The sequence below is a fragment of the Camellia sinensis genome, chromosome 1 (genome assembly GCF_055761805.1).
Source record: "Camellia sinensis isolate YWXY chromosome 1, ASM5576180v1, whole genome shotgun sequence".
In the NCBI taxonomy this organism is placed as follows: domain Eukaryota; kingdom Viridiplantae; phylum Streptophyta; class Magnoliopsida; order Ericales; family Theaceae; genus Camellia; species Camellia sinensis.
This window is the reverse complement of record NC_138961.1, coordinates 67,057,161-67,082,413: the sequence shown is the minus strand read 5'-3', so window position 1 is coordinate 67,082,413 and position 25,253 is coordinate 67,057,161. Positions and strand designations below refer to the sequence as shown.

Genomic DNA, 25,253 nt, shown 5'->3' with positions numbered 1-25,253 from the left:
AATTATACTTTTACTTAAATTATACTTGTACATGAAAATCTAATATCTAATAATCTAAATAAAATTTAAAAGTAAAGGGCCTGTTTGGTAATGTTTACGTTTTCAGTTTATATTTACAAAAAATTTATAAACTGGTTTTTGTTTATTTTTAGAAAAACATAAACTACAAATGCGTTTGGTTTAGACAAAATGTTTAAAAAAATTTAAAAATATAAAAAAGAGTGAGAAATGGCAAGTGGTGGCGGGTGGTGGGTGGTGACAAGTGGTGGTGGCAGAAGACGGTGATGGAAAATGATGGCGGGTGGTGGTGGCGGAAGACGGTGGTGGAAAATGGTGGCATATGGTAGGTGATGGTGGCAGAAGACGGTGGTGGAGAGTGGTGGCAAGTGGCGGGTGGGTAGGTGGGTGGTGGTGGTGGTGGCGGCGGAAGATGGTGGTGGAAAGTGGTGGCAACTGGCGGGTGGTGGCGGTGGCGGCGGAAGACGGTGGTGGAAAGCGGTGACGGATGGGTGGATGGTGGTGGCAGGTGGGTGGTGGTGGTGGGTAAGTGGCGGGTGGTGGTGGTGGTGGGTGGGTCGGTGACGGTGGCGAGTGGGTGGTGGCGGGTGGTGGTGGTGGTGGTGGCGGCGGGTGGTGGGTGGTGGTGGTGGTGGTGGCGGCGGGTGGTGGGTGGTGGTGGCGGGTGGGTAGCAGGTGGGTGGTGGGTGGTGGTGGTGGTGGTGGGTGGTGGTAGCGGGTGGCTAGTGGGTGGCGAGTGGTGATGGTGGTGGTAGGTGGTGGCGGGTGGCGATGGCGGGTGGGTGGTAGGTGGTGGTGGTGGTGGCCGAGGGGATGGGTGGGTGGTGGTGGTGAGTGGATGGCAGGTGGGTGGTGGTGACGAGTGGGTGGCAGATAAGTGGTGGGTGGTGGTGGCGAGTGGTGGTGGCAGGTGGGTGGCAAGTGGTGGTGGGTGATGGTGGCGGAAGATGATGGCGGAAAATGGTGGCAGGTAGTGGCGGATGACGGTGGTGGAAAATGGTGGCGGGTGGTGGCTAGTGTTGAGTGGTAAAAAAAAAAAAACTCAAAACTCAAAATGGAAACACATTTTTTGAGTTTATATTTTTTGGCCAAATTTATAAACTGAGATCACTGATTTATAAATCAAAAATTTACCGAACAAGCTTTTATTTGAGTCTCCGTAATGGGTTTAATCCCAACCAAGATAGCAGACCAGAAAAACCATCCCAGAAAACACTCAAATAATTTACTACTATTTTTTATTTTTATTTTTTTTTTGAGAACGAACTACTATTTTAAAAATGTGAAGAACTTATATTCTTTCTACTTTCTTTAAATCTCCATTTACGCTCTCAAAGTTACCATATTTTTTAAAAAACATGAAGAGTCCTATATAAAGTATCTTTATTTTTAGAATTTTATATTTTCTCAATCTTGATGATAAAAGATACTAAAATACTATATGTTTTCTACTTTTTTTAAATCTCCATTTTACCCTCTCAAAGTTACCATATTTTCTAAAAGACATGAAGAGTCCTATATAAACTATCTCTTTATTTTTAGAATTTTATATTTTCTCAGTTTTGATGATAAAAGATACTAAAATTTTCTCATATTTTATATTTAAATTATACTTTTACTTAAATTATACTTGTACATGAAAAGCTAATATCTAATAATCTAAATAAAATTTAAAAGTAAAATATTGGCAAAAAAAATTTATGTCAAAGACAAAAAATTTGAAAATCAAAAAATTCAAAACAAAAGTTTGAAAAACCAAATGCTATAAATTTCTCTTTTTTTAAATCTTTCTTCACTATTATCTAATTTTACACAAATTATTCACAAATTCTTTGTGAATTTAATAATCTAATTAAAAAATAGTGCATACACAAAAAAATGCAATACTAAACATCTACATTATGACCAACCATTTAATAATGAATAATTAGCTTCTCATTGTCACCTGTATTATATTGTTACAAAAGATTTCACATATTACTTTTGTGATATCTTATATATATCAATATCTACATATATAAATATATATATATATATAAATGTAAATTTATATATTACTGCATTCATACATTGTCAATTTGTAATGCTATATTACTATCAGATACTTTAATTTGTTAACATATATCGCTTTAGTAATATAGTAATATTTGCTATGAAAAAATTGCAAAATTGTGTATTTTTCTCCTACGAACTTATGTTCAATACATATATACATACATGTCATATAAACAAGTGTCCACAACAAACACTTTCAATAATAAATACCTCAATTATGACAATAATTGTACTTTTTTTCCCACACAGAAAAAATCAAATTATTGAGAAAAAATAGATATTTAATTCAAAAACTATATATTTGCTTCTAAGAGTCCCATATAGAATATAAACAAACCATCTTCTTATCAAAAAATAAATAAATAAATCATTTCCCTATTTTTTACATTGACGATGATTAAAGAGCAAAAAATAATTACTCTTTCTTATTATTATATTTTTTTGTTGTTGTTGTTATTATTATAATTACTATTATTATTTAATATTAATAATCATTTTTCAAAAAGAATAAACAACAAATTATTTTTTAGGTATATTTAGATTAAGTGAATATAAATCTAAAAGTAAAATTAAAAAATAAAAGGAAAATTTATCCATAGATCTCATATGTGGGTATATTGACCCATTTAGTCCTAAGAGTTTTCTTATAAACCAATTAGTCTTTTTTATTTTAAAAAGTTATATTTATTTGATTTGATGTCATTTGAGTTTAAGTAAATTCCTTTTTATGATTTATTTTTTTAATTTTCTGATTCTTTTTTGGGATGGGAATGGAAATGTGAGGTGTGGTGTGGAAGATTCTTTTTGTTGGGTTTGTGGCTAAAGTGTTGGTTGCGGAACATGAAAATCTGCAATTCTATTGTTACATTAGAGTGTTACGTTTGAATTCTTCATTTGAAGAAATGCACTAAGGAGGTTTTGTATGTTACATTGATTGAAGTGTTATGTTTGGGGAAAAAAAAATACACAAATTAGTTTTTTTGAAACGTTACGTTTTTATGTTTGAAAAAATTACACTAAAGAGTTTTTATGTATTACATTAATTAGAGTATTACGTTTGGGAAAACTACACTAATGAGTTTTTTTTAGAATACTGCGTTGTTACGTTTGATAAAAGTATACAAATGAATTTTTTAATGTGTTATATTAGAGTGTTACGTTTGAGAAAAACACACTAAGAAGTTTTTGTGTGTTACATTGATTAGAATGTTACCTTTGAAAAAAGTACACTAAATTTTTTTTTTGAAATGTTACATTGTTATGTTTGAGAAAAGTATACTAAGGAGTTTTTTAGTGTGTTACATTAAAGTATTACATTTGGAAAAAATGCACTAAAGAATTTTTTTTTGAAGTGTTACGTTTAGTAATTTCAATATTACAAGAAAACTCACATTTGTCTCTCAGCATATAACACATGCGCGTTTATGGTTGGCCCTTTATGTAATTCATACTTCAATGGGACCTTTGGATCTATAAGAAAAAAGAGAGGACCAAACAATTCATACAATAATTATTTGGGATTTATTAGTGCTTCACCCAAAATAAAAAAAGTACTATTAAATTAAGTAATTCTAAAAAGGGATATTAAAATAATAATAAAAAAAAAAGCTGTGTCAAAGACAAAAAAAAATATTAAAACTAAAAAATTCAAAATAAAATTTTGAAAAAACAAACCAAACCAAATATTGTAAACTTCTCTTTTTTTTTAAATATTTTTTTCACTAATCTCTAATTCTATACAAATTATTCACAAATTCCTTTCAATTTTTATGTGAATTTAATAATCTAATTAAAAAAAAATAGTGCATACAGACAAAAAAAACATAAAAATATAACACTAAATATCTACATTATGACCAACTATTATGAATAATTAATTTTCATTGTTACTTGTATTATATTGTTGCAAAAGGTTTCACTTGTAATATCTTATATATGTAAGTGACTACATGTACAAATATATATAAAAAAACATATAAATATAAATTTATATATATATATATATATATATGTTACTGTATTCATAGATTGACAATCCGTAATGCTATATTATCATCGGGTAATTTGACTTTTTAATATGTATTGCTTTAGTAATATAATTATATGTATTTTTCTCCTATCAACTTTATATTGAATGCATATATACATACATGTCATATAAATAAGTATCCACAACGAATACTTTCAATACCAAACCAAGACTTTGTAAAATACCTCCATCACAATAATAATTGTACTTTTCTTTTTCCTTCACAGAAAAAATCACATTATGGAGGTCAAATGGATTTTAAAATTCATAACAATATGCCATCGCCTCAAACTCTTACTCATCAAAATATTTTTATTACAATGAGTTATAGTGGTGAGCAAGAAGAAAAATATGAAGATGGCAAAAAGTTTTGATTAATTTTTGTCATATGTTAATTACTAACAGATGATATAATAAATTATGTAACTTGATAGTTTCATGAAAGTAAACTTACAAATACTTATAAGTATGCATCTATAAATATCATGAAAATAATTATGAAATTTCTATATTGATCGAAATATTAAGGTACAATATCATTTTATTTTCTAAAAAAACTATTTCACATTTTGTACATAAATGCAAATATACTAATGATTAATATTATATTTTTTATCATGCAAAATTTTTTGTGGCACACCAATAGTGTGCAATAGTGAGTTCAATGAATTTGTACTATAAAATGAATTATTAAACAAAATTGTGTAATTGTGAAATTAATTTCATACATTCAATTGTATTAAAGGTACGGAATATGAAAAATTGAAGTAACAAGTTAATAGAAATTTTTTTGTATAATACTATATATTTAAAAGACTTTTTATTATTTATTGTTTAAGATAAGATTATGATCTCAACAATCTAACTATAAATTAATATTTATGTTTATAAAAAATTTCATTTATCATTTAAATTTTTCAGTCGAGTATGTATTCATTTCTTAGTTATATATCACATATAAATTTAAGAGACGTATAATTATAATACTAATAGTTGATGAAAAATCACGTACCATGTGTAACGTACGTACCCAATCACTAGTGAAACTAAAATAATGAAGTAAAACCAACTAGAGTGGTACAAACAACCTAAATTGGGAGGATAAGAATTTAGTGCATTATCTTTGTATCTCCCCATGCCAAACCATGGGACATAGTGTATTGCGATTGGTGAGGAGTACCGTCATGTGGTGCTCTAGAGCACCAAATCATTGTTCAAACACGAGATGTACTTTTCAAAAGTTCTAAAAGTTTTGGCTTTTTAAAAAAAAAAAATTAATTAATCTTAAAGAAGCATTTTAAAAAAAAAAATGTTAATGGATAAGTCAAATTATTATTGCTTTTTTTAGTTCTTTCCAAGTTTTACATTTTTTTAAAAAAATAACTTTTATAGCAGATTCCAAACAGCATGCTTTTAGGTGTGATTGATCACGGACTATGATCCTTTGCAATATTTTAAAATGATTTTTTTTTTTTTTTTGGGTACATCAGAAAATTGGTTCTGGTTTTCAAAAAACAAATTTCAAAAAATTCTACTTTTTTTATTTTCTGTATTTTAACGTTTTCAATTTTTTTTTAAAAAAATCTTAAACAATATTTTTCAATTTTTAGATCTTTAAAAAAACACTAAATACAAAAAAATATATATATATACAAAAATTCAGTATATTTTTTTATATTTTTGTGTATTTATTAATTTTTAAAAATATTTTACTATTTAGATACATCTAGGGGGTGTTTGGTGGGGCTTTTTTGAGCCAGCTTATGGCTTATGGCTTTTAAAAAGTTATTTTGGACTGTTTGGTTAAACTTATTTCAAACAGCTTCTGATTCTAACAACTTATTTTAAGTCAAAAAAGCTGATTCTGAGAAGCTGGTCACCCCTTGCTTCTGATTATCAACTTCTGCTGTGGACATATTAATTCACAGTTATATTCTTAGATTTTTTTATTTTTTATATTTTTTAAAAATAGAAAAAGACCCAAATAGACTATAAAATATTATTATTATTTTTCATGAAAAATGTACACAAATAGTGAATAATAAAAAATAAAAATTAATTGAAAAAGTTACTTCACAGCTTATTTAACAAACACTACTCAGCAACTTAAATTTATAATCCAACAGCTATACCAAACAGATTAATAGCTTCTGATTAAAGTCATAATCTATAATCTGTTTTAATAGTTACACCAAACAGCACCTAGGTACAATGCTTCTAAAAAAATAAAAATAAAAATTGCTTAAAATTTAAAAAATATTTACTAAAAACAAAAAAAAAACGAAAAAAAAAACTCGATTTTTAAAAAATCGAATTCAAAAAACTAAAACCAAACACACTAAATTAATTTTTATTTTTATTATTTTTTTTTTGACTCTTATCATCTTGACCACAACCTACGTCTCCTATTATCATCTTCCCTCGCCAGGGATTTGAGCTAAAATTTCTTATCTCAAATCCATTTTAAAAAATCTCAATCCAATTCGATTCCAAAGAATAAATATTTATCGAAAGTTCTAAAAATATCAAATTGTGCAGACCACAAGAAGCATGGCCAATTTGAAAACCATCAATAGAAATAATTAAATTATAAACTACATTTATTATTATTATTATTTGAACAAATACAAATTGTAATTTACAATACATGTTTTGTCTCAACAATATCAAAGACAACAAAATAGACACAATAAATGGAAAACAAATGGACCATCCACCAAAACTCACAGGTCAACATGGACCTGCAGCAGCAAAATCACACAGCTTCTTCAAACACTTATCCTCAAAACTGTACCGCATCGCCTTAAACCAAAAAACCACATTCATATACAAGAGACAGACACAATGTATTGGAAGGAATGAAACCAAAAATACATAAAAGAATCCTCAACCATGCCATTACCATCACAATGCTCTACACCAACATCACATATCTTCTCGAAACTCTTATCACCAAGATTGTACCGTAAATTCTTACCCGGTATGTGCCGGACCATAAACGAGTCCTCGTCATCTTTTTTCTCTCGTACAAGCAAAAGTATAGCGAACATGTAATACATTGTGTCGCACAAGATCCTCATGTAATACATTATTGGCATGTTTGATTGGAAGGATTAGAGCATGGGATTGTGATTATTAATCCGCGGGTCCAATTATCATATGTTTGTTTTGACATTTTGTTTTAGGATTATCAATCCAATGGATAATTAATCCAACAAATTTGTAGGATTATTAGTAATGGGGTAGGGGTGAGATTGTGAATACCACACTAATTTGATTGGATTATTAATACCTCAGTATTAATCTTGTGGAATCAAACATGGCCTATGTTCTTTATCTCCTTCATCTTAATGATGCATGCTCATGTGGATATTATTATCTTGTTATGTTGGTCTAACCTTGAATTAAAACATTTAACTCAACGGAAAACTTAATTGGGATGGTATTGGGTTTTTCGATCACTTGAGAAATGAAAAGATGATAATGTGTGATGTATGGATTGTTGGGATGCATTCCCTATTTGAAAGTTAAAGTCTTGCACAAGTGGTTTTCGGAACCCTTGAACGGAGCGGTTATATTCGGACCCTAGGTGGTTGGGTGTGAGGAGGGATTTGGGCAATGCCCATTATTACTGTCTCTTTTGAGGCCCTGCGGTTGGCGCTATGCGGTATATAACCGTTGGTAGGCATCCGAGGTTAGTTCTGTAACAAAGCAGCAAAAGAGGGGGCATATCGAATAATCCGCGTCCGACTCTTGTGGTTGGGAGGACGAAATCTCTTTGGGGGATTTCTAGTTTACTAACATCTAACTTGTAACCCTTTGTTTATTTAGTTGAGTATCATGCTTTACTACTTGATGTTATATTTTTGATTGTGTATTGGACTGGAAAAAAGGGATGGGGTGTGTCTGTGTTTACTGGGCATTCAAAGCTCATGGCGTATCATGCCAGGTGCCAAAGAGGAGCTTATAGCTAGAAACAACGAACCTGAAACCTTCGAAGACTTTTGGCTATCTTAGGAAAGTTAGAAATTCCTTTTGATATATTGTAAGATTCATATGAAGATTTAAATTTTCTTTTTAGGATGTAATGCAATGAAACAAGCTTTTGAAATTAAGAATATTCGTGGTTGTTATGTACTTATATTCTAATATTTATATGTATGAACCTTATCGTTGCTTATGAGACCTTGTGTCAATACCTTGTAAGATCTGTCAAAAGGGTAGTGCGCTGCCTAAGAAGGCTGGACTTAGAAGGGAGGCTAATCTGACTCCTCAGATGATCTGGGATCTTACTTGGTTATTGACCATAGGACTCATTAGTGACTCTCCCTTGACTGCAACTAATAGTCACGTACACTGTCATGCCAAGATATGATCATAAGCTAATAAGCATTTTCATGAACACAAGAGCATAAAATACCCATGCATAACAGAATTTCCAGATTTGATATCACATGAGGATTAGAATGAAAAGGACTATTTTAGATTTTTCACCGGACTCGGCCTTCCTATGGTTCGTAGAGAATTTAATCTAGTTTCCAGAACATTTTTCAGAAATGGGATAGCTTTTCTAGATTTTAAGTTATTTAGAAAACACTCCAGCGTTGTCCAGATTCGTCGATCGTTACGAAAATTTGATTTTCTTGCAAACCGCTCACTGGTTTTCCATGAAACTAATTTTAGTTGAAAGCAAACTCCTTAGGGAAGATTTTGACATAAAATAGAGGTCCAGAATAATTTTATACATTTTGCTAAAAGTTTTGAAAGTGGGCTGCAAAAACAGATTCTAAGGTACAAAACCCAAAACAAGAAGATTTATGGGAAAAGGGATCCACTAAGGGAAAATTTCCGTCTCTTTTATGATGAAAACATGCGAACTAACATATATCAATGACACATCTGAAAACAATATTTAGAACCCTTAAGAACATGTATTTGAAAAAGGAAAATGAAAGAGAAGGTTGTGTTGTGGCTTACTTGCTAAGCTTTGAACAAGATGGCTCTCTTCTCCCTTCCTCTTCCTCTCAAAACTTGTCTCTTGTTCTCCTTCCCCTCCTCTAGCCGAAAGTGTGTGTGTGAGTGTGATGCTTGTGTTTGCCATGCTAGGGAGTGGTGATATTTATAGGCAAATTTGGTGTAAAATGACATAGAAGCCCACTAGTTGGAATTGAATGGACAAGCTAGGATTTACTTGGAGTTCAATGAATTAGGAGTGATTAGGGAGCTTAACCTTGGGAAGTTCAATGAATTAGGAATGATTAGGAAGCTTAGCATTAGGCAACACCTAGTTAATTCCTAGTTGAATAGTTTTTTTTTTTTGGTTTCTAGAATACCATGATTATAAATATTGAAATTAGGCTTCTCACTTCTCTCTAGGGTGGCCGGCCATTGGGAAGGGTGATGGGGCCATTTTTTTTTATAATCAATCTAGGTACTAGGAGCACATTCCTCAATGTATATATTTATATAGATCTCAATTAATTGATGGTACTTACAGTATAAGGTACATGTACTAGTTTTGGGGAAATTTTGAATTTAAATAAAGAAGTGAGGGCTTGAAGTTAAATTCATGTATTGGAACCTTGCTTATGTAGAATTTAATTAAATTAGGCTAAGGAACCATATCCAGCTAGGATATTCTGGTTTTGATAAAAAAAAATGCTAACCGACATGATTCGAAATAATTCAAGTAACTAAGGGCTTTAAAAAAATAATTTAAACACTAGGGTTTTTAAAGAGAAAACATTTTTCAGGGGCTTCACAACCTATCTCCCTTAAAACAATTTTGTCCTTGAAATTCAACTACATATTGCCTTCGAAAAGTTCGTCGTAGTTTGCCTTCACCCAATCCTGGCGTTCCCATGTAGATTCCTCAATTTCCCCGATGACGCCACAGCACTTTTACCAAGTGAACCGTTTTGCCTCTAAGGTTCTTCTCTCGACTATCTTGTATGGCTACCGGTCCTTCTTTAAACGTAACATCTTTGTCAAGACTGATTTCTTCCCATTTGCGGACGTGTGACGGGTCGGCGGCGTATTTTCTCAACATAGATACATGGAAGACGTCGTGTGTCCCTGCTAACTGCGGAGGTAGAGCTAGTCTATATGCTACTTCGCCCACTCTTTCCAATACCTCAAACGGCCCAATATATCGTGGTGACAGCTTTCCCTTTTTCTCGAAACGTATGACTCCACGCCTAGGTTGCACCTTTAGGAACACGTGGCTGCCTACTTCAAACATCAATGGCCTTCTTCTCCTATCTGCATAATTCTTTTGACGGTCTTGAGCAGTCTTTAACTGTTGTCGGATCAATTTGACCTTTTCAGTAGTTTCTAGAACAAGTTCAGGTCTGATCAGATTTGCATTACCCACTTCCATCCAACAAATCAGTGAGCTAATGGCTATACCGAAACCAGCAACAACGCACGAAACCGCCCAAAAACCAACACAGACCCGTCCCCACAAGGGTTGATATTCCCAATAATCTAGGACATCAAATTTTGGAGGAATTAGGGCAAGTAAGGAACAATCGGCAGAATGAGAGGACTCGACTCTTTTCTGAGTTTCGAAAGTAGAGGTCTCCAAAGTTCACAGGTGTACCAGACCCAAAGGTAGCTGCAAATTGGCTTCGGCAGATAGAGAAAATGCTAGACACCATGGGCATAACCGAGGCCGCTGATAGAATAGTTTTGGCAGTATTCGAGCTTGATGAGGAGGCTGACCACTGGTGGGAGTTAATCAAGAATACTCGTGACGTGGCGAGCCTATCATGGAACCAATTCAGGGAACTGTTCCTAAATAAATATTTCCCAAGTACAGTCCGCCGAGAACGAGTCAAGGAATTCCAAAACTTGGAACAAGAAAATATGACCGTGACCTAGTATGCTGCAAAATTTGAAGAGTTAGCCCGTTACGCAACTAGATATGTAGGAAATGATGAAGAGAAAGCAAGGATGTTCGAGTGGGGGTTGGACCTTATAATCAGGGGAAGAGTTCTTCCGCAACGACTCCCCTCATATGCCGAGGTGTTAGAAACGGCGTTAGAGTCTGAAAGGGAAGTAACCGACGCTAGAAAGGCTTGGAACAAGAGGAGGGGGAACTCAGAACGCCAAGACCAGTGGCAACCAGAAGGCAACCGGTAGAATCTTTGCCTTGCAAGAGGAAGAAGCAGACCCGTCTGTATTTGAGGGTAATTTAGTGCTATACAATTCTTGGGTGCATGTTTTATTTGATACTGGTGCATCACATTCTTTTATATCCTCTGTTTATGCTAAGTCATTAGAACTTACATGTGACCCTTTAGAAATTGCCTTAAATGTAATGTCACCTATGGGAGGATGCATTCGGATAAGATTGATCTGTACGGACTGTAAGATAGGAATGTCGAAGCTACACTTAATGTATGACCTTCATGTCATGGAAATGTCGGACTTCGATATCATTTTGGGCATGGACTGGTTGTCTGCCCATCGAGCAGTGATCAACTGTCATCAGAGGAAAGTGGTAGCTCACACGCAAGATGGAACTCGTTTCCAATTTAAGGGGGATAGACAAGACCCCATGGCTTCAACAAAACATAGGACGCAATGGTGTGATCAAATTGCGGGTAGGATAGCAAGTCTGATTTTAAATGAGGGCCAAGCAGAATTAGAACTTCTGTGCATAGTATGTGAATATGCAGATGTATTTCCTACGGAGTTATCGAGATTGCCACCAACCCGGGAAGTAGACTTGAGCATCGAGCTACAACCTAGAACTACCCCAATATTCATGGCCCCTTATCGTATGGCACCAGCAGAACTACGAGAATTGAAGACACAACTACAAGAATTGCTCAAGAGAGGATTCATTAGGCCAAGTACTTTGCCATGGGGAGCACCCGTGTTGTTTGCTAAAAAAAAGGATGGGTCGTTGAAGCTATGCATTGATTATCGTCAACTCAATCGAGTCACGATTAAAAACCGATACCCACTCCTAAGGATTGATGACCTTTTTGATCAACTTAGAGGCTCAAGGTGCTATTCAAAGATCGATCTCAGGTCAGGTTACCATCAACTACGAGTCAAGGAGGAGGATATACCAAAAACTGCCTTTCGTACTAGATATGGCCACTATGAGTTTGTAGTAATGCCGTTCGAACTAACCAATGCACCAACAGTATTCATGAGCCTAATGAATAAGATCTTTAGACCATACCTCGACCAGCTTGTAGTAGTGTTCATTGATGACATCTTGGTATATTCAAGGTCTGAAGAAGAGCATGAGCAATATTTAAGGACTGTCCTTCAAGTTCTAAGGGATAATCGGTTATATGCCAAGGCAAGTAAATGTGAGTTCTAGTTGAATGAAGTAAAATTCTTAGGGCATGTAGTGTCAGAGAATGGGATTGTGGTGGATCCAACCAAGATGGAGGCAGTATTAGATTGGAGACAATCGAAGACTGTGTCAGAAATCCGCAGTTTCTTAGGATTGGTCGGTTATTACCGGAGGTTCATCCAAGATTTCTCCAAACTAGCTAAACCAATGACTCGTTTGACGCAAAAAGGAGTAAAGTATGAGTGGGATGAAGCTTGCGAAAAATCCTTCCAAGAGCTAAAGAAGAGGTTAACTAGTGCGCCAATTTTGACCATCCCAGAATGAGAAGTGGGGTATAATGTGTATTGCGATGCGTCTAAAGAAGGGTTAGGGTGCGTGCTCATGCAAAATGGAAAGGTAGTCGCGTATGGATCTAGGTAGTTGAAACCTCATGAGCGTAACTATCCAACACATGACTTGGAGTTAGCGGCCGTAGTTTTTGCCCTAAAGCAATGGCGACGTTACCTGTATGGGGAACAATTTGAGATTTTCACAGATCACAAGAGTTTGAAGTATCTATTTACACAGAAGGACCTCAACTTGAGACAGAGATGATGGATGGAGTATCTTGAGGATTTCCAGTTCACTCTCTCATATCATCCCGATAAAGCCAATGTAGTAGCAGATGCTCTCAGTCGCAAGAGCAAGGGGATGATGGCTAGAATTTTCATCAAAGAATGGGATATGGTTAAGACACTCAGTGAATTCAGGATCCAAATAGAATCTCAAGATACAAAAGCATATCTTAGTGCACAGATGGTGATGCCTAAGTTGATGAATGGGATCATGGAGGCCCAGAAGCACGATCAAGAGGTAGCCTATATCAAGGGACGTCTGGAATCAGGAGAACCCATGCTCAATTGGGTAATTCACCCTGATGGGAGTTTAAGATACCAAGGTAGATTGTTTGTACCAAGTGACGAGCTGCTTAGAGAAAAGGTACTTAAGGAATGTCATCATTCTGCATTTGCGGTACATCCAGGAGGGACTAAAAAGTACCAAGATTTGAAGAGGCAGTATTGGTGGAATGGAATGAAGAAGGAAGTGGCTAAATTTGTAGCGAAATGTCTGACATGCCAACAAGTGAAGGCGGAACATCAGAAACCAAGGGGAATGTTGCAACCTCTATCAATAGCCGAATAAAAGTTGGTGATACAAATCTGATAGGACCCGAACTTGTTCTAGAAACTACTGAGAGGGTCAACCACGTGTTTGAAGAAGGCCATTGATGTTTGAAGTAGGCAACCACGTGTTCCTAAAGGTGCAACCTAGGTGTGGAGTCGTACGTTTTGGGAAAAAAGGAAAGTTGTCACCACGATATATTGGGCCTTTTGAGGTATTGGAAAGAGTGGGCGAAGTAGCATATAGACTAGCTCTACCTCCGCAGTTAGCAGGGATACACGACGTCTTCCATGTATCTATGTTGAGAAAATACATCGCTGACTCATCACATGTCCTTAAATGGGAAGAAATCAATCTTGACAAAGATGTTACATTTAAAGAAGGACCGGTAGCAATACAGGATGGCCGAGAGAAAAACCTTAGAGGCAAAACGGTTCACTTGGTAAAAGTGCTATGGCGTCATCGGGGAATTGAGGAATCTACTTGGGAACGCCAGGATTGGGTGAAGGAAAACTACCCCAAACTTTTCGAAGGCAATATGTAGCTGAATTTCGGGGACGAAATAATTTTAAGGGGGATAGGTTGTGAAGCCCCTGAAAAATATTTTCTCTTTAAAAACCCTAATGTTTAAATTATTTTTTTAAAGCCCTTAGTTACTTGAATTATTTCGAATCTTGTCGGTTAGCATTTTTTTTTTTCAAAACCAGAATATCCTAGCTGGATTAGGTTCCTTAGCCTAATTTAATTAAATTCTTCATAAGGTTCCAATACATGAATTTAACTTCAAGCCCTCACTTCATTATTTAAATTCAAAATTTCTCCAAAACTAGTACATGTACGTTATACTATAAGTACCATCAATTAATTGAGATCTATATAAATATATACATCGAGGAATGTGCTCCTAGTACCTAGATTGATTAAAAAAAAATGGCCCTATCACCCTTTCCAATGGCCGGCCACCCTAGAGAGAAGTGAGAAGCCTATTTTCAATATTTATAATCATGGTATTCTAGAAACAAAAAAAAAAAAAAAAAAAAAAAAACTTATTCAATTAGGAATTAACTAGGTGTTGCCTAATCCCAAGGTTAAGCTTCCTAATCACTCCTAATTCATTGAACTTCCCAAGGTTAAGCTCCCTAATCACTCCTAATTCATTGAACTCCAAGTAAATCCTAGTTTGTCCATTCAATTCCAACTAGTGGGCTTCTATGTCATTTTACACCAAATTTGCCTATAAATATCACCACTCCCTAGCATGGCAAACACAAGCATCACACTCACACACACACTTTCGGCTAGAGAAGGGGAAGGAGAACAAGAGAGAAGTCTTGAGAGGAAGAGGAAGGGAGAAGAGAGCCATCTTGTTCAAACTTAGCATGTAAGTCACAACATAACCTTCTCTTTCATTTTCCTTTTTCAAATACATGTTCTTAAGGGTTCTAATTATTGTTTTCAGAGGTGTCATTGATATATGTTAGTTAGCATGTTTTCATCATAAAAGAGAAGAAAATTTTCCCTTAGTGGATCCCTTTTCCCATAAATCTTCTTGTTTTGGGTATTGTACCATAGAATCTGTTTTTGCAGCCACTTTCAAAAATTCTAGAAAAATGTATAAAATTATTTTGGACCTCTATTTTATGTCAAAATCTTTCTTAAGGAGTTAGCTTTCAACTAAAATTAGTTTCATGAAAAAACAGTGAGCGGTTTGCAAGAAAATCAAATTTTCGTAACGATCGACGAATCTAAACAGTGCTGGAGTGTTTTCTAAATAACTTAAAATTTAGAAAAGCTATCCCATTTCTGAAATATGTTCTGGAAACTAAATTAGATTCTCTATGAACCATAGCAAAGCTGAGTCCAGTAAAAATTCTAAAATAGTCCTTCTATTCTAATCCTTATGTGATACCGAATCTGAAAATCTTGTTATGCATAGGTGTTTTATGCTCTTGTGTTCATGAAAATGTTTATTAGCGTATGATCATATCTTGGCATGATGTTGTACATATTATGGTTATGTTCTTATTCTCCTTCATCTTAATGATGCATGCTTATGTGGATATTATTATCTTGTTAAGATTGGTTTAACCATGTTTTAAAACATTTAACTCAACGGGAAACTTAATTGGGATGGTATTGGGTTTTTGATCACATGAGTAATGATGATAATGTGTGATGTGTGGATTGTTGGGATGCGTTCCCTACTTGGAAGTTAAAGTCTTGCGCAAGTGGTTTTCAGAACTCTTGAACGGAGCGGTTGTATTCGGACCCTAGGTGGTTTGGTGTGAGGAGGGATTTGGGCAAGGCCCATTACTACCGTCTCTTCTGAGGCCTTACTGTTGGCGCTATGCGGTATATAACCAATGGTAGGCATCCGACGTTAGTTCTGCAACAAAACAGCAAAAGAGGGGGCATACCGAATAATCCGATTCCGATTCTTGTGGTTGGGAGGACGAAATCTCTTTGGGGGATTTCTAGTTTACTAACATCTAACTTGTAACCCTTTGTTTATCTATTTTGAGTATAATGCTTTACTACTTGTTGTTATATTTGAGATTGTGTATTGGACTGGAAAAAATAAAAGACGGGGTGTGTGTGTGTTTACTAGGCATTCAAAGCTCACGGCGTATCATGCCAGGTGATGAAGAGGAACTTATAGCTGGAGACGAAGAGCCTGAAACCTTCGAAGACTTTTGGCTATCTTAGTAAAGTTAGAAATTCATTTTGATGTTTTGTAAGACGCATGTGAAAATTTAAATTTTCTTGGGATGTAATGCAACGGAACAAGCTTTTAAATTAAGGATATTCGTGGTTGTTATGTATTTATATTCTACGTATATGTATGAACCTTATCGTTGCTTATGAGACCTTATGTCAATGCCTTTTAAGATCTGTCAAAAGGGTAGTATGCTGCCTAAGAAAGCCGGACTTAGAAGGGAGGCTAATTTGACTCTTCCGGCAAACTGGGATCTTACTTGATTATTAACCATAGGACTCATTCGTGATTCTTCCTTGACTACAACCAATAGTGTAGAATCAGGGCATCACAATATGCAAGCTCCTAACTAATGTAATATAACTAAATGCAACACATACATTATGTAATTTATAGGCTCGACTATGAGCATGGCATATGATTCCATTCAAGACATGCGATAAAACACGTATTCAAGCAATGAATTTGAACGTTGATATTGGGTTAGTATGATGAGCCGAACCTTGGATGCATGCAAGGCAATGGATGCAAAGCATAAGATTGCTAATTTTGAAAAATGATGTTCTATACTAATCATCGTAAGCAAGTAAGTAAAAGGGTGAAAGACGTAGGGTTAGAAGACATACAACTTATTACATATTGGCCCTCACATAAGAGAGTCCGAATCAAAGTCCGAAAATCTGAATTAAACTGATTATTACAAAATCAAATGAATAAATAAGCAAAGAATTAACTAGCTAGCTACTCTATAACAACAAGGATATGAGAGATATACTAGCTATCTAAGTTAATTAGCTATAAAAATTACAAATAAACAATAATAATAATTACGACAATAATTACAACAAGCCTAATTGTAACAATAATAATAAATTAATTATAACAATACTCGGAGCATTAATTTACAACATTGATGTAAGCAAGGATGCACAAGGGTTGCATGCACAGTGTCCAAGAACCACTCTGTCTGCCTAGGCCTGCTCTGTTTCACTTTTAGCCACTGCCCTCTGTTTTCTACAAAACACACTCTCAAGGAAGTGAGCTTTTGTTTGTGAATCAAACTAAGTCCAAACACACTCTCAAGCTTGAATTGTGATGCTCAAGGCTCAACCCAGGTTCCTAGGCTAAGGTGTGAAGGTATATATGGTGTATGGATATAGGTTCAAGTTGGTAAGCTTGCTCAAAAGTTGCTTGCACAAGAAGAAGGAGCTCTTAAGGTGTATAAGGTTTTTAGAAATTCTTCAACCCTCAAAACAGAGATACAACTTCGTTTTTATAGAATTTGAGCAAGAGGGGTCATAAATATCTTCAAAAATGGACAGCTGGTGAGCTCCCGCCCAGAATAGTGTTTCTCGCAACTAAGGCACAGCTGGCCATCAATAGCCACGGCCGGTCCTCAATGAGGCACGACTGGGCTTCAAAAGAATCCCCTATTTCCCTACTTCGGACTCAGCACAGGGTAGTACAATGTGTAAAAATGGATTTCTGGGGTATAAATAATGGGAATATAGAAGGGTTAGGATTAGTTTCAGAGCTTAAACATAGCCCCTTCGTTGAGACCTCGAACTATGCACAACACCACTTTCATCATCGAGTGTACCGGGCAAAGCGCTCGAGCCTTGCAGGCGGTTAAAACTGGGGTGTCTACATAGGGCAAAGTACAAACCTAGTTGTCCTTGGGTTTGCAATGTTTCTTTTGTGAAGGATGAAGGAGTGTTTAGGTGTCATGACCCGAACCCGCCCTTATAGATTAAAGTCATAACCCGCCAGTAATCACGAGATCACCTACGGCCTCAAACCAAATAAACGTATATCATTGGAGTTAAGGGGCCAAAATGGAAGCAAATTTAAAACTTTATCCGTAGAGCTGTGCTTACATGCACATCATAACATTTCACATATGTGTTCATTAATAACCCACACCAAAAGGAAAGTTAACATATGAACTTTACACAACAGGATCATTCAAGTCATAATCAGCCAAACCAAAAAGCTTATGTGCAAAGGTGATCCATAGTTTTCGCCAACATTAGCAAAAGTACAACAACGAACAAAAGGGGCGAAACCAAGTCTCGTACATGAGACGTTTGGGCTGACTCCACAAAACTTGACTCTTCTCATATAACTTCACCGAGGCTGGGTTTGTACATCTCTTGGCTCACTTATAGACACATGAATGAGAGTGAGCAAAAGCCCAGTAAATAATATGAAGTAGAGAAGATACATGAACGAACTTTGAAATAGTTGCATCAGACTGCCTTGGGCCCAATTCATGTTTCTATGTAATGTATCAAATGACAAAAGTTCTAGATGTATCAATTGGCCTCGGGCCTAATTCACTCATGTCCGACGGCCTTTGGCCCATTCATTCATGTCCAACGGCCTTTGGCCCAATCGTTTATATTCGACGGCCTTTGGCCCAATCATTCATGTCAAACGGTCTTTGGCCCAATCATTCATGTCCGACGGCCTTTGGCCCAATCATTCATGTCAAACGGCCTTTGGCCCAATCATTCATGTCCAACGGCCTTTGGCCCAATCATTCGTATCCAACGGTTTTTGGCCCAATCATATAGTAAAACAAATATTTGCCCACAATTCAAATTAACAAGCTTATAAGACTTATAAAGGAATAAGCAATAGGACAAATAACATACTTCAAGATATCTTTACTAAGATATTACTCACAGTGATCTGCCGGTGGGTTTGCTCTCGTGCTTGGCCCTAAACATTTCATGAACATAATGGGTCACAAACGATACAATCCGTTCTTAATTCATACATCCCTCCTAGGCTTCTTTCTTATTCTTTTAACTCATTCACAATGCTTAATGTATGCCTAGGAGTACTTAGAAATGAAAGAGAACGGAAAATGAAACACAAAACATCTTTACAAAATTTCTGAAAGAGGGCTCCCCGCTCGAGCTTGGCTTCTGCCGCTTGAGCAGACCCCTTTGGTCTGCAAAAGTGCTGGTTGCCTCACTTTTACGCTCGAGCGTGACTTTCGACGCTCGAGCTGAAAGTCAAACTACGTGGCTTGGAGCTCGAGCGTGAATCTCCCCGCTCGAGCGGACATCAATGTCTGCAAAACTTCTAGGAACTAGCATTTCACGCTCGAGCGGCCGTTTCCCCACTCGAACAGACATGCCGAATTCTGGATTTTCCAGCAAGCTGTTTGAGCTCAAACTTGCATGCAAACTAATGTAACTTGCATATTATGACTCATACTTCACATACACATCCTCTAACATGATACAAATGCGAAATTACAACATTATAAAGCTCAAATCCTATGAATCAATCACATGCATACTCAAATTATACCAAATCTATCTCCAACACATCAAATTCATGCATTCAAAACTCATACCTCCATGAATTGTACTTGCATGTGGGATAGAACTTTCATTCTCAATTTAAATGATGTAGAGATGTTCGAAAGCATGAACTTTAATCAAAATTCAACATGGACCATGTATTTCATGCTCAAAGATACAAATTCATGGCAATTTCTTACATGCATGCATTCATTGACTTCAAATTTATCAAGATCAACTCAATTTATGTTCTAGATCACCCTCTTACTTTGAATCCACAAAATTACAACTTATACTCATAAATCTTTGCTCAATTACTCACCTAGGAGCTTCAATCCTCACACTTGTAGTTAAATCTTGAGTTGATCTTCAAATTCTTCAAGTTTCTTGCTCAAATCTCCAATTGCCTTCACTCCCTCACTCTAACCGACCCTCTCTCTCTCTCTTTCTCTAGAGTAATCTCAGCCAAAATGAATTAAAGATGAGAAATTGAGTGTAATAAGGCTTTTTATATAGGTTTTCCTAATCAAGTTTAATTAGGCCAAATAATGGAGCTTAATTTAATCGTTCTGAATCTAATTACTTTGATTCGAATCAATTTTCAATTAAATTTCACCATAGACTCTAAAAATTACGCTAATCACTATGGCGTAGTCAATTTTAGTTTCTGTGGCCGATAAGGCCTTCAATTTAAATTCTAAAGCAGAAAATCAAACAGATTTTCCTATGGTGAACAGATAGAATACAGAAACACATATAATCATGTAATTATCACAATCATAATTAAGATCAATTAGCATAATACGGAACAGGATTATCACATTAGGATCAAAACTTTTGTAGATGAACACACATTCAACAAAACATTTGATGTGCCGCATGTGAATAGTAGATGGATTGTCAATAGGTATTGGGAAAGGATTATGTTAACCCTACCTGGCCAATTAAGTCATCGGCATTCACCATTACAACAGAGCACAATGTCAAAGTTGACATGCAAAAAGTGAGAAGGGTAAAAAATAAGGCTATCACAATGATTGAGGGCACTTCAACTGAACAATTTGCAAGGCTTTGGGGTTATGTAGAAGTGATTAGAAGTAGTAATCCAAGAACAACAATATGCATGAAGGTGAAAGAACTTCCAAAAGTTCACGAAGAGGATGAGCAAATGTCCAAGTTTAAGAGATTGTATTTGTGTTAGGGTCCATTGAAGAAGAGTTTCCAAAATGCTTGTAGGCCAGTCATTGGAGTGGATGGTTGTCATTTGAAGGGGCCACATGGTGGAGTGTTGTTGACTGCAGTGGGGATAGATGCAAACAGTTATATATTCCCATTTGCATATGCCATTGTTGAGAAGGAGAAGAAGAAAACATGGTTGTGGTTTCTGAATTTGTTGCGGCAAGATTTGAATATTGTGAATTCCCATTGTTACACTTTCATGAGTGACAAACAGAAGGGCCTACTTGATGCAGTGGCTAAGCTGTTTTCAAATGCCTTACATAGGTTCTGTATAAGGCATTTGTACAACAATTTCAAGGGTCAATATAAGGGTAGGGTATTGAAGGATTTGCTATAGAAGGCAGCCAGGGCAAGCACTGTTGGTGTATTCACCGAAGTCATCAAAGAAATGAAAGGAGTTGATGAACAAGCATACAATTTGTTGGCTGAAAGAGCACCAATCCATTGGAGTAGGAGTCACTTCGACAATTTCCCCAAGTATGACATTTTGTTGAATAATCTTTGTGAGTGTTTCAATTCAAGCATATTGCAGGCTAAGGATCAACCTGTGTTGTCCATATTAGAGAAGATAAGAGTTTTGTTGATGGAAACAGTTCAAAAAAGAAATGAAGCAATGAAAATGTACAACAAAAGTGATATATGTCCTAAGATTCAGAAGATTTAGGAACAGGTAAAGGTGAGTGCCACTAGATGGATTCCAAGACAGAATGGGGTTTCCTAATATGAAGTTATTGGCCCATATGGTGAGCAATATAAGGTAGACTTGAAAGAATGGACTTGTGGATGTAGGAAATGGGATTATGGGATCTATTAAGCCTTCCTTGTGTCCATGTTGTGGCTGCTGCAAACTATATGGGTGAAGAACCAGAAAAGTATGTGCATCATTACTATAAAGTGGAAACCTACTTGAGGATTTATGAGAACATGTTGAGTCCAATCAATGGTAGACAAATGTGGCCAACAACTCAATATGGTAAAGTGCTACCACCTGATGTGCAGAAGAGAGCTGGGAGGCCAAGACTGAATAAGAGGAAGGACATAGATGTCCCAATTGATGCAACTGAATCAAGTAAGCTGGAAAGGAGTGGAATTCATATGACATGCAAGAATTGTGGCAAGTTGGGACACAACAAGAGGACATACAAAGTCAAAGGCCAATTCACCTTCCTGAAAGATTCTGTGAGTTCCACTCAAGTAATTCATATTTTTTTTATGCATTTTGTTAACTTACACATTGCTAACTTTTGTTTTTTAGTTTTTGCAGTCCCAACATGAAGGAAGCCAAGGGCAAACCCAGATTAATGGGAGCCAAACTCAAAGTCAAGTAGAAAGAAGCCTGGTTGGGAGTCAGGTTACAGAAGCAACTCAAGTTAGGAAGACGAAGCTGGCTGTAAGTTTTACAAAGGCCCTATTTGTTACTTTAAATAATATCTTCCTTGCATATGTCCTAACAATGGTGATGGCTATTACATGCAAAAATGAGAAAGGTTATGAGAACAAGTGACACAACTCCACTACATGCAAGTCAGGATGTGTAGGGGTCTACAGTAACTTCCAATACTAACATTTCTCTGCAAGGTCAAATGAGATGTAGAGGAAGAGTGGTGTACAATACTAGCGCTGTCAAATCTCTTGTGGGTCAAACCAAGAATGCAACTGACACAAAGTAATAGATGTGAAGGACCACTATTGTTTTTTTTTTTTTTTTTTTTAAATGTTCGAGAAGGTTTTTGCTACTTTTGTTCATGGAATACAATGTAATATTTTTGTACATTTGAAGCCTGGTTTTTGTATTGACTGTCCCTTTCTTAGTATATGTTTTGAACAGCATAAACGACAAATGTGTCAACTGATCAAAGTTTGAATGTCAAATTATTGTATTTCTGCTGCTATTTCCAAGTCTTGATGTTCATTGGTGATGTTCATTGTTCATTGAATTTGGAGTGACAATTATGGTCACAGATTGTGTCCCAACTTCTGTGTGTTTCCTTTGTCTATGTCAAAGTCACCAAACACAAAATAATAGAGACAATATTAATAAGTCACCAAGCATACAATTTTCATCTCAAAAACATATTTTCCATTAACAACAGTTCACCCATTGCATATGATTCATAAACAGGATACAGACTCCATTCATTCTTACACTACCATACAACTTCAAACTTTATATTACAAACCATATTCCTACAACCAACCATGACAAAACCAAGCAAATCCATAGTTTCCTCTCTTCCAGTCCTTCTCTTCAATTGTGCTTCCATCTCATTCAACTTCTTTAATAGCCCAAGAATGATCTGCACTGCCCGATCGCATATGGGTGGGTCTACCCTGGTAAAGTGATTGAAACCATTGTTAGGGCAACTAAGAAATCTCTTCCCAGGATTTGTGTCGGTCCATGCTGTGTGTATCAGCCTTCTTCTTCCACAAAAATTGCAAAACATCTCGTCTACACCACTTACGTTTCATCTCCCTTGATTTCTTGAGCTTCGATTGTTCCTCATTTCTTCTCTCCCACTAATTTCATTGATGCTTTTTTTTTTTTAATTTATTTATTTATTTATTTATTTTTTTGCAATGGTCTCTATTTTTATAGGTTAAAGGGAATACGAGGGAATGTTAGGTTTTGGGGGGAAAGCCTTAATTTTCCCTCCATGTGAAAGTATAGGAGGCCACATCACCCATTCCGTCCACTTTTTTGACGGAAATAAACGACAGAGATAAAATTAAAAAGAATTCACATAGTATGAGGTTACGCGTGAAAATAGTAGTATGGGGGGTCATTGAAAATCGTGACAAAGTATAAGTGTAAAAATGAAATAATCTCGATTTTTAAATTAGTAAACCAAAAAAAAAAAAAAGAGTATAATTTCAATTAAACGAATCCTATCGATTGTAAACTAATTGTATCCATGGAGAATAATTGAATATGAACCGATACATGTCAAGAATTGGTCTATACAAATAATTTTTAATCTCACCAATATATGATATATATGTCCATATCGAAAGAGCAAAGATTATAATTCTATAGACTAACCATTAATATAGAGTGGTAAAAATATCAAGCTATGTCACATGGCCTATTTGAATACCCCCAATAGAAATAATTAAAATTTATTTAATTACAAACTTAATTTATCATTACAGTATTATTATTATTTGAACAAATAAAAATTGTAATTTACAATCCATCCTTTGGTCTCAACAATATCAAACGCAAGAAAGAGACTCAATAAATGGAAAACAAAGGCGCCTTCCACCGAAACTCACAGGTCGACCTGGAGCTGAAGCAGCAAAATCACAGAGCTTCTTCAAACTCTTATCCTCAAAACTGTACCGCATCACCTTACCATTTATGTGCAACACCATGAACGACGACTCCCCCCCCCCCCCCCCCCCACCTGTTGTTTCTCACCGAACAACCGAAAGCATAACAAATTTGTAGAAATTCAAGTGCTCTGCAATTGTTCTGGTTGGAATCATCTCTGGAAATTCAGCAGCAACTGAACCAAGGTCGATTCGATACTTCACAAACCACTCTGAAACGCTCTCTCTAATTCATAGATGTTGAACTGCATGCTTGGAGGACGTTACCTCTCGATCAGATGCAAATGGTCACCCGACTCCCCAAAATAGTTAAACCACCTCCGATCGTAGCCTGATGGAAGTGGAGGCATCGGCATTATTTGAAGACATTTTTTATCAACATCAAAACACAACGGATCTCCCCGGATGCTGAGCCAATGAATTGCGTCGTTCCAATAAACCCCGCCATTGAATTGAATGTTAACATGAGCAGTGAAAGGTTGACCAGAAACCCTCCAAGGACCAGTATTGGAGTAGATCTTGATCTGGTAATGCTCAGAACTGAAGTCTGAGCTCTGAACACACATGACTTTGTAGTGAGGCGATTTTGTAGGATTGAAAGTGAAATTCACACCGTGAACAACGGGTCTTGGAGAACCAAAACCCAGGGTAGGAAGCGTAGTGAATTGTTTGGTGGTGTGATTTGTATACATACTATTTGCGTTTAAGGTTGCGAGTTTGAGAGCTGCAACAGAACAACAATCCATTCCAAGATTGTAGAATTTTTAAACCAGATGGATCGGGAATGAAAGTGAGAGTTCTGAAAGGGGGAGTGAAGGTGAGTGGGTCATTGAAAGAGACGAATTCATATTCTGGGTTGTTGAGTCGGGACCAGCGGTGCAACTGTAGGAATAGGCCAGAAGCGATGCCGGTTGAGGATTTGGTGGCAGTGAGAGAAGTAGGTGTGAGTGATGAGAGAGAGCCAATGTTTGGAAACCGATTTGAACCGGAAGAGCAATCTTATGGGTAGATGCAGTAAGGTTTTTGTCAAGAGGTCGGCATTGGAGGCGATAGTATCGGCAGACAATGCAA

At 36.0% G+C, this 25,253-nt stretch overlaps 2 protein-coding genes across 2 annotated transcripts; both read right to left on the bottom strand.

The window, feature by feature from the left end:
- Positions 1-9,974: 9,974 nt before the first annotated feature.
- LOC145800466 (uncharacterized) lies at positions 9,975-10,761 on the bottom strand. The gene is made up of 2 exons (XM_082890163.1): positions 10,704-10,761; positions 9,975-10,588 (listed from the first exon to the last, which is right to left on the bottom strand). Exons 1-2 carry the CDS (start codon positions 10,759-10,761, stop codon positions 9,975-9,977), a joined length of 672 nt encoding a protein of 223 aa, XP_082746289.1.
- A 12,013-nt stretch (positions 10,762-22,774) lies between these two features.
- On the bottom strand, positions 22,775-24,928 carry LOC114291743 (F-box protein At5g07610). The gene is made up of 4 exons (XM_082890011.1): positions 24,450-24,928; positions 24,271-24,408; positions 23,033-23,183; positions 22,775-22,846 (listed from the first exon to the last, which is right to left on the bottom strand). Exons 1-4 carry the CDS (start codon positions 24,926-24,928, stop codon positions 22,775-22,777), a joined length of 840 nt encoding a protein of 279 aa, XP_082746137.1.
- Positions 24,929-25,253: the final 325 nt, after the last annotated feature.

Bases quoted from the DNA above. Each gene is read 5' to 3' on its own strand.
- LOC145800466 (XM_082890163.1), bottom strand. From the start codon at position 10,761: ATGGTGTCTAGCATTTTCTCTATCTGCCGAAGCCAATTTGCAGCTACC. The intron at 10,589-10,703 runs GTACACCTGTGA...TTGATGTCCTAG, and splicing joins TGCAGCTACCTTTGGGTCTG to ATTATTGGGAATATCAACCC.
- LOC114291743 (XM_082890011.1), bottom strand. From the start codon at position 24,928: ATGGATTGTTGTTCTGTTGCAGCTCTCAAACTCGCAACCTTAAACGCA. The intron at 23,184-24,270 runs GTGAGAAACAAC...TCACTTTACCAG, and splicing joins GTTATGCTTTCGGTTGTTCG to GGTAGACCCACCCATATGCG. The intron at 22,847-23,032 runs GTTTGTAATATA...ACTTTGACATAG, and splicing joins TGGTTGGTTGTAGGAATATG to ACAAAGGAAACACACAGAAG.